At 30.0% G+C, this 10,395-nt stretch overlaps 1 protein-coding gene across 2 annotated transcripts; it reads right to left on the reverse strand.

Annotated features, from left to right (window-relative positions):
• Positions 1 to 4,580: 4,580 nt before the first annotated feature.
• LOC107865801 (transcription factor bHLH87) lies at positions 4,581 to 6,861 on the reverse strand. Of its 2 annotated transcripts, none has more exons than XM_016711988.2 (2): positions 6,678 to 6,861; positions 4,581 to 6,140 (listed from the first exon to the last, which is right to left on the reverse strand). In XM_016711988.2, exons 1-2 carry the CDS (start codon positions 6,678 to 6,680, stop codon positions 4,914 to 4,916), a joined length of 1,230 nt encoding a protein of 409 aa, XP_016567474.1. In that variant the 5' UTR covers positions 6,681 to 6,861; the 3' UTR covers positions 4,581 to 4,913. The 2 variants fall into 2 exon arrangements, with proteins under 2 accessions (XP_016567474.1, XP_016567476.1); XM_016711990.2 differs by lacking the exon at positions 6,678 to 6,861 and adding an exon at positions 6,419 to 6,669.
• Positions 6,862 to 10,395: the final 3,534 nt, after the last annotated feature.

Below are 10,395 nucleotides of genomic sequence, written 5' to 3' on the forward strand. Positions count from 1 at the left end.
TTATGAGATGTTCTACAACTATTGCCTTAGAGGCAAGACTTAATTAGCTCAAGGACTTTCAAACTACAAATTATGTCCCACGGGCAAAAGTTGACTCTACCACGTTATGTTTTCATTTATGAGATATTCTACAAGTATTGCCTTAGAGGTAAGACTTAGCTCAAGGACTTTCAAACTACAAATTATGTCCCACGGGCAAGAGTTAACACTACCACGTTATATCTTTATTTATGGGATGTTCTACAACTCTTGCCTTAGAGGCAAGACTCAGTTCAAGGACTTTCAAATAATAAATTATGCCTCACGGGTAAAAGTTGACACTACCACGTTATGTCTTCATTTATGGAATGTTCTACAACTCTTGCCTTAGAGGCAAGACTTTGCTCAAGGACTTTCAAATAATAAATTATGCCCCACGAACAAAAGTTGACACTACCACATTATATCTTTATTTATGAGATATTCTATAACTCTCGCCTCAGAGACACGACTTATCTCAAGAATTTTCAAAGAATTTCGTAATAACAATTCATGCTCTTAAATTTGCTTTGATGTCAAAAAAAGAAAATTCTTTTGTGGATTATCCAATTTTTTATTTATTAGCAAAATATAATAGAAGTTGAGAAAACAGAAAAAAGCGATCAAACAAAATAAAGAAATAAAAAAAAGATTGTGAAAAAAAGGAAAGAAAAAACATAAAGATCAAGAAAAAAGTGAAGAATTAAAAAAATTGAGAAAAATGAAAATGAGAGAAAAAATAAAAATAAAATTCGAAAAAAAAAGAGAACTGAAAAAAGAAAAAAACGATCAAACAAAATAGAGAAATAAAAAAAAGAGTGAGAAAAAAAAGGCAAGAAAAAAATAAAGATTATGAAAAAAATGAAGAATTTAAAAAATTGAGAAAATAAAAAATGAGAGGAAAAAATAAAAATAAATTTTGAGAAAAATGAGGAAAAAAAAAGAATTGATAAAAATAAAAAATAAAAGAAAAATAAAGGTTAAAGACAAATGAATTAAAAAAAGAAATAGATGATGCTTGAGAAAAAAAGAAAAAAGAAAAAAATAAAGTTTGAGGCAAATGAATTAAAACATGGAAATAAAATTAAAGGAAAAAAATAAAAAGTGAAAATAATAAAATTAAAGAAAAAAAATAAAAAAGTGAAAATAATAAAAAATAGAAGAATAACTTAAAGGAAAAAAATAAAAAGTGTAAATAATAAAAAATAAAATTTGAAAGAAAATAAGTATGGAAAGTTTTAAAAATATATTTGAGGTGTAGAGGGGTAAAATGATACTTATATTATATTTAAAAAGTAAGTAAGGTTATTCTTTAAAAACATTTCTTATTGAGGTCAAATATCTAAAGTCACTCATATGTGAGTTTATGATATGCAATTTCCTGGACACAGAATATGAATAAACATGTCCAATAAAATTGGAACGATATAGAGAATATCTGAATTCTTACTTTGTCACGTATATATTCAAACTCCGGTTATTTAAAGTTGTTTCGGAGTAGGTAAAGGATATTAAAAAGTTGAATACATGTTAAATAGCGTTATTCAAGTATATTAGCTAAGCTCATTTTTTTAAAAATAAAAAAATTACTACACTTTGGGCTCCCTCTTATTCAATTTTCTGGTTCCCAATCAAAACATTAATAAAACGACTTAATTCCAACAAAAAATCAACTAAAGCTTGTTAGATAAAGAAGTAATAGCTATAAATGAGCTCAGTCGACAATCTTTAAATTGATATTAATGAATCATCTAGGAGTTGGGAATAAAATCAACTACAACAAGTAGATAGCCTTATCACAACTGGTTTAGCTAAAATCAAAGTCAAATTATTTATTCCTATATCCATGGGAACAGGGTGTTATATTCACACAGAATAAGCAATACCACAAAGTAAAAGGAAATAAGAAGAAGACACAGAGATTTACGTGAAAATACTTGCGGAAAAAATCCACGGGCAGAGACGGAGGAATTCACTATAATGGAAAGGAGTACAATGATAAGATAAAAGTCTCAATGACGGATATTTATTACGTCCAAAACCGACCCACTAAATGCACTTTTATAATACATGCATACAAATAAATTCTAACCACAAAAATTCTATGTTACCACCACAGACCTAATAAAAAATCACAAATAAAAATTGTACTGTAAACTTTTCAGGACCAAATCAATAGAATTTGGGAAAATAGAGACAATGGAATGAATATTTGACTTTGATTTTTGCTATAAACGGTTATACATGATGTGACAATCTACTAGTCCAGCTGGTTTAAGACTGTCGACCTCATCAAATCATAGCTAAGTAGCCACTACTTCAGTGGCGGACTGTAATTACTTCTCTTCTTAATCAAGGCTTTTGAATTTAAAATAAAATTCGTCTTTATATTTTACTCACCAAATGAATATTTTAGGTAAAAATTTAAATTAATCGGGTTCAAAGCGGGTAACTAAATCCGAGTGAAACCAACAAAAAGCTCATAGCTAAGCCAATAATGATCACCTTATAATATGTCGATTTTGTTCACATTATACGCAATTTGAAAGAGAACCATGTAGGGCATTGTGACAAGTCCAAGTAACAGAACTTGCTATATTTAGTAAACAAAATCTCTAACCTCTTAATTCTATCCAATCAAACAAGTTCAATTTGCCCCAACCCCTCTTGGAACATACTACAAAAAGCCCAAACCCCACATTTTTCTACCACTTTGCCTTGTACCATCATCCTACTCGTCATCAAGAAGAATTAATTATACGCATGTCTTCTTGACTGCTTCTTTTTCTCTTTTTCATTTTTTATAACGATGATGTTCATGACAACTTTTATACGTATCTAGCTAGGCTATTTTATCGGATAAAGGTGGATATATATAGTGAAGTATTGATGAGTTTAACCAAAATCAATATTTTTTCACCAAACATAAATAAATTTATATGCGAAACCATTAGAATTTTAAAATTATTAAAAATTTGAACCCATAATTATAAAGTTAAACGGATTCAGTGGAGAGGAAGACTTAATATATATTGAATTCATTAAATTTAAATCTTGAATCCATCTTCCTATTGAATCATGTTATCTTCTATCAGAATAAATATTCAATAACTTGATCCATCAACACCTACGAAGATCGAGCTAGAGAAACCACCTATTTGAATGTTTTATTGCCACTGACGAAATTTGAATCCCGATATTATTTGACAAATTTTGTTGCTCCTACTATTGAATAGCTAATATTAACTAATAGACCACACTCTTTACGGCATAATTTAGCATGGTCACACATTTTTATTTGTATGGGTAAAAAAATTATTCGCACTCGATATTTACACCACACTAATAGATGCATAATATGTGTTTGCAAACATTGTTATCACTAAATCATGATAAATTGATATTATATTATTATGGTAGCGGTTTGCATTGTTTTATCCTCCTCTTTTGCATAAAACATTCTGATGATGAGGATTAAAACAAAAACCAAGTGCCAAAAAGGAAGAATAAACGTGGTTAGCAATAAGGATTAGGAGTGAAAACCAAGGGGCACGCTTTGGATCGAATCAAGGAGACAGGACCACTGACTAGGATTCACTAATTGTAAGTACTAACAAAGGATGTCCCTTTGTTCATTTGTTTACTTAATTTGCTCACTGCTTTTACATTAAAATAAGCTTCACTCTTTTTCAAGATCTCCAACTAAGTACAAAAATCTGAAATTAAATAGAATTAAACTTGCAGGTACAAAGTGGTAATCACTTTTTAAGATCTCCTTCTTAATCATAACCCTTATTATTACTTACGGCTTTTTGAGTAGTAGTGGATTTCATTATGGTGCTCATTATTAATGGACCGAGTTACCAAATTACTGAAGCTTTAGAGTATATATGTAATCATGAGTTCATCATGAATTTGGATAAAGATTATTTAGTTAGGCAGTAAAAATGACTTCAATTATGAAATAATGATGAGTCTTAGTGTTGATAACTTTAATTTTCTTTTTTGCTTTTCAAAATGCTTAAAACAGAGAGCTACATGTTTCCTTTTTTGTCTAATTAACCTGTATAAATTAGAGGTGGAGCTAGAAACACTAGAAGAATTAATTTGAATTATTTAATTTAAAATTATTTTTTATTTATATAAGCAGATGTTGTAATATAATTATATTATCTTTACTTCTTCATGTGTTATTTCTTTACTCCTTTGTACAAATTTTAGCAACGCGGTTAATGAATAGTTTTGACATTATAAATAACTTTTGCTAGTATTAAATCATTTACCCGAAGTTAGAACTCTTTTTTTCACCATTATATTCACCAATAATCAAGATTCATACAGCAAATATTTATTGCAATTATTGTTACAATTTCTTTCTCTATCTGTGGGACAATCTCTTCCTCCCGGCCTAGCAAAATTTAACTTGTGGATCCAAGTTTCAAGAATTCTAGATTTAGAACAACAACCAAACAATCTCAAGGTGTTCAAGATCGAAATTACTTGTTAGTAACATAATTACTGTTCGTGATGACCATCAAAGAATTTGTCACGAATAAATCAAGTTCAAATTCAAACTCATCTAGTCTTAATATTAAGTGCTCATTAAATGTGTTACCGTTACAAGCTACCAAACAAATTGAGCAAGTTCTTTTCGGTTCCATGCAAAGAAAAAAAAATTATCAACTCCTATATACGTACTAGAAATATTTCTAAGTCCCATCTGATTGATAGAAAGCTGAGGGGAGGAAGAAAAAAATTAACCTCCGTCTGCAGAATAATTACGACAAATAACAAAGAGAACTAAAAAAAAAAGAAACTAGAAAGTTTTTACACTACATATTTTTATTGTCCCTTTCCTCTTGGATTTCTTTTCAACAACAAAATAAAAGAGCATGTTAACTCTTTGGTCGATGAATTGGATTAGGGTTTTGTAGTAATGGATAATGTGGTAATTGCATGGGAATTGGGTAATTAAATGGTACTAATGAAGCAAAAGGGTCTTGTTTTTGGCCTATTGCTTCCAATGCTTTCACTTGTGACCTCAAGAACTTCAAATAATTTGCTGCTTCATCAAGCATTGATGCTGTATCCATTTTGCTTCCTCCTGGTACTAGCCTTTGCAAAACCCTAATCCTTTCACTTATTCTTTCTCTCCTTTGCCTCGCCGCTACTGTCTGTGGATCCGTTGATATTCTTACGTTCTTCCTTTTAGGCTTTTCGAGTACTTCAGTACCGAAGTCCACTGGCCTGAATGCTGCTGCACGGTATATCATCTCCTTCATCTGCGCGATCGCCTCTGGGTCAGGCTCTTGATCTATTGAGGATGCTGATGAGGTAGCTTGTTGGAAATTAATGTTTGATGAAGTCGGACGCTTATTGTTATTGTTAGTAATATTACTTTCTGTTGTCCTTGGCTTCTTACACTTGGACTGCTTACCCGAAATTAGACGAAAATTATTTCTGCAACCTCCTCCAGTCAACGAATTTGACTGGAATAGATTGAACTCGTTCGGAGAATTCCCCAGAGATGATTTTGAGACCACCTCATCAAGCTCATTATGTTTCCGTTTTCTTTTATTTTCTTCTTCTACCACTATTTTGTTATCAGTAGTAGTAGGCAGACAGGTCAAAAGCTGTTCATAACCTGGCGACAGCTTAGTAGCATTTATGTCTGAACACTCCCCAGAATTCCACAAGCTATTCGAATCACCAAAAATTACGGACATGCCATCGTCTTCAACTGACGTGTCCGTATTGTTGGTGGTAGTTGCTGATAGTAAACAATCAATGGATTCTAGAGATACAGTGTTGGATAGTAACCCAGTTCCAGGCTTAACCACTTGGACACCAAAATCATCCATTAGGCACATTGGATGATTATTATTATTATTATCAGTGATGTAATTTGGAATATTGAGTAGCATTGGTGAAGAAGAAAACCCCATTTCAGTACAATTCCGGGTTGGATCTGCTCCGGATTTAGCAGCCATTGAATCAGCAGCCAATCTCATAGCAGCTTCTTGGCGTTGTGGCATATTCCAATTTGAAATTACGTGTATTGGATCAAATGAAGCTCCAAAATTGTCTGGAGTTTCATTCCAATCCAAATTCTCCATTGATACCTGAAAAAAAAAATAATGCAACTCGTGGATTAATAAATTTTGAACTGAATCCAACATGGAGCAAAAATGTGTACGTACTCGTGAAAAATCACTAAAATTTCAAAAAAAAAATATAGTACTAATATAGTTGCAGATGCAATTGATTCGATGGCAACAATGTAAATATTAAACACATAAACTTTAAATTCTGAACCTATCGCTGCATGGATTAATGAACTTTTCTAGATATTACGGCGAGAATCAAGTCATGAATGAAAGGAAAAAAGAAAAAAGCTTACAATTAAGTTAGCTGCAGGTTGCAGAAAAATTAAATGTTGGGCTTGTGTGATAGAATGGAAATATTGAAGGAACTCTGTATGTTTTATTTAGTGAAGGGCAAAGTAGTGGCTCTAACAACCATATTCTTGATTCATATAAATCAGTGATAATATACAAAAATAGATTTTGCTAACGTCAGTTTTAGCTACAACTATACAATTTGTCTAGTTGTAGAAATGATAAATTAGCAGAAGAAGGGGGGGAAATGATGAAATTTACCATATAACAGAAAACTGCAAGCTGTTAGAGAAAGAAGAGTTTGTTTTAGCTGCAATATTGGAATACCAAAATTATTGACCCCTTTATCAGCAATATGTTTGTTGGAAGAACATTAGCTAATTATATACTCCATATGGAAAGGAAGAAGAAAAAAGAGTGGTGTATATTTAATTGGGAAAATATTGGTAGCAGAGGAATAAAATATGTATTTATATAGTTCAAGGGGTTGACAGGAGATGTAATATTTTTTAAATTCTATTTTATGAGAAGATAAGACTTTTTGGTCAGTTTCGTGGGGCTATTCTAGCAGTGAAGCTAGGAATTCAAATAAAGTAATAAAAAATATATATGCATAATTTTTCATATAAAACAAATTTAACTATCTATATATAATTATTTTTATTATTATTTCATAGTATAATATTTCAATAAGGGGATTCAATTAGACCCCTTGCACCCCTCTTCCTCCACTCTTGTAAGTATGGGTGGAGCCACCTTAAATAAAGAGTGATCTGATACATATTTTTTATTAAAAAATTATATGTTATGAAGAAGTTGGATGGTAACTATTACAAGTGTACATATAATTTTAAGCATCTTTTATAATATAAGTAAGAAGAAAAAAAAATTTACACATCCTTTATAAATTTTTCACTCCGTCACTCCATATAAGACCACAATTTTGCATATATGGGGAGCATGAGATTTTTGAGATGCGTTCTGAATGTTAATAAAAAAAAAATATATTATTTATATAATTTTAAACACCCTATATAACACAATTAAGAAAAAAGTTTGCACATTTTTCTTCAAATTTTTCACTCCGTCACTACCTATAAGAGCACAATTTTGCATATATGGGGAGCATGAGATTTTTGAGGTGCGTTCTGAATATTAATAAAAAAAAGATTATACTACTATTTATTATTCCGTCAGTTTGAATGTTTGTTTTTTATTTCATAATTAATAAAGTACTAAACATTTTAGGAATTGAGAAAAGCTCTGACCACATCCTTTTTGGGTTGCTTAGTTGCTCTAGCAATTGATGCTGCTCCATGCGTGCTCTAAAGTTCATGAAACCACATAATATTTTAAATCCAGTTTAAAACGACGAGATTGTCATGAAGTAGTATATTTTTATATTTAATCGAAAGTTTTGAGTTTGAGTTTTAAATATAAAATCGTATTTATTAAAAAGTGCTATACTCCAAATCTAATATTTTTTATACGAATTTAAATTTACTCGAACTCAATACAATCACCATCGTGTAGAAATCCATCCACAAGTGAATTTAGAATTTTAAACTTGTAGGTACCCGATAAAATAAAATAATATCTAATAATATAATAAAAAAGACAACAAGCATCGATCCTATAGTCATGAGAATAAACAGTTCAAGGGTTCATTCCATGCCATCAAGCCAATGCTCCTTTTGTTTATGGATTTTCATCTATAATATTTTATTGACTTGTTTAATTTTTTAATATATTTACCAAATTTACGGTAACAGATGGGGTTATCGTAGATCCACCCTGAATCCAACCCCTCAAAAAAAGAAGGATAAAACCAACTTAAATAATTATATATTGATCATTTGAAAAATATTCTTTATTATTAGATCATCTAAATATAATATACTTGTGTGTAATTGTTCATAAAAATTAAAAGGTGATTAGTTACAATATAATAAATAAAGTAAGATACATATTATTATAACAAGTTAAATTATGTTGCGATAATATGATTTAGGCTCTGGCAATTTTTTCACTTCTTTTATGAAAGACTTCAACCAATCATAGCTTTAATCATAACATGATCTTTTTTGTTACTGTGACTTTTTACCTTTCTAGTGTCCCTTTTTACCATCTTCTTTAGATGATAATGACCAAGGTTACCGAGGGTCAATCATACCCTTTTAATTGCTTCGTCAGAAAAAAGGGTAAACTTTTTCACAAATATTAAAAACTTATTTGGAAAAAGCAAATGACAGCATTTTTAGCTTACTTTTTAGGTGTGCTTCTACTCCACATAACAATTGTGAAAATAAAGTTACTTTTCCTATTCCTTTTGGAGCAGTTGACTAGGCAGAACTGTATCTTGTGACAATGCTATTCTATTTTTTTTTTTTTAAAAAAAAAAAACTAATAAATGTCACTGTGAAAGAGTATTTATGGTCTGGACCATTTATTAAACTTGTTTCAAATTCTAGATATTTTAAAGATATATTTCAGATTATAAAATTTGAAAGTCTTTTTAACGTTAATAAATTTCATGTCTATTCAAATTAAAACACATAAAATGAAGTGGGAATAATATACGAATAGTAAAATTTCAGGAAAAATAGAGAAGGATATAGAATAACTAATTCATATAGGGATCAAGCTCTCTAAAAGTGAATCACAAGGAATTATGGATTTGAATTTGAAGAATAATTAAATTGGAGTTATACGACCTTGAAAAATTCTCATCTTAGAAACGATTTTAGAAATTTATCATCTTAAACATGTTAGTATAGCATTTACTAGATGTGAAACTTTTGATAAGTATTAAATATATCATAACATTGGTGTAGTTATAAAAGATTCTTATTAAAGATAAATAAAAGTTTAAATTAAATTATTCTAAAAAAAAAACTCTTTTTTTTCTAACGGATAAAAGAAAATAGATTTACAAAAAATATTAAATTGAAAGTGAAGAATAATAGTAGTGGATGAGTTGAGGAATCAGAAAGATGTTGGCAGGCAAACAAAATGGTTAAGAGTCAGAACTCAGAAGCTAAGTGAAGATATCAGAAGCTCACCAACTTGCTCTTAGGTCTTTGTCTTTTCACATCTTATCTATATGTCACTCCCCACTATTTTTTTTGTTTTTTATAATCGTAATATTTATGTCAGCTCATCACATCTCGACTAATTGCACAAGTTATTTGTTATTTTTCATTGACACGGTCACAACTAACTCTATCCATCAAAGTTTAGATGAATAAAAAGAAATTACCTAACATTTTTTGTCTTCGCTGAAATTTTAACCTAGAACTTCACGATTTTCTCGACTCACTTTATTGATTATTAAAGTCACATCTTGAGTGAATATATCAATTTCTGTTATTTGTTCTAAGTCGGGGGTCTATAGAAAACAAGTCTCTCTATTTTATTGAGATAGTAATATAGACTGCATACACTTTATCCGTTTAGACCTCACTTTATGGGAATAAACTGAGTATGTTATTATTGTTGTTATTGTTGAACTTCATTGATTACTGAATCACATCTTGAGTGAATATATCAATCCCTTTATATATTCTTCATTCTATTTTTTCAAAATTATTTTTTATCTTAGAAAGAAATAGAAAAAAAAAATATGTGAATGTATTTTTAGAAGAGCATCTAAAATGCCTGAATGATACCACATGCGCCCCATCATTACAGCTCAGTGAAATGGGTTGCCATAGCATTTTGCTTCTTTCTTCTGTATAAATTTTCCACCCTAGGCCCCTTCTATATTATTATCATGATTAAAACAGATTGATTTTAATTTTGTTTTTCCTAGTTGTAATTGTCAACGCTCATGCATGTTTTTCTTCACATTCTAGCTAGTTTACTACTACTTGTTTTTAATATCATAAGTTGTTGAAACCAAATAATCATTTCACGCCAATAATTAAGCTCACCTCGTAATTATTTGATTCTCTTTTGATGTACCATGACCCATTTTATA

Source organism: Capsicum annuum, chromosome 3, assembly GCF_002878395.1.
Source record: "Capsicum annuum cultivar UCD-10X-F1 chromosome 3, UCD10Xv1.1, whole genome shotgun sequence".
In the NCBI taxonomy this organism is placed as follows: Eukaryota; Viridiplantae; Streptophyta; class Magnoliopsida; order Solanales; family Solanaceae; genus Capsicum; species Capsicum annuum.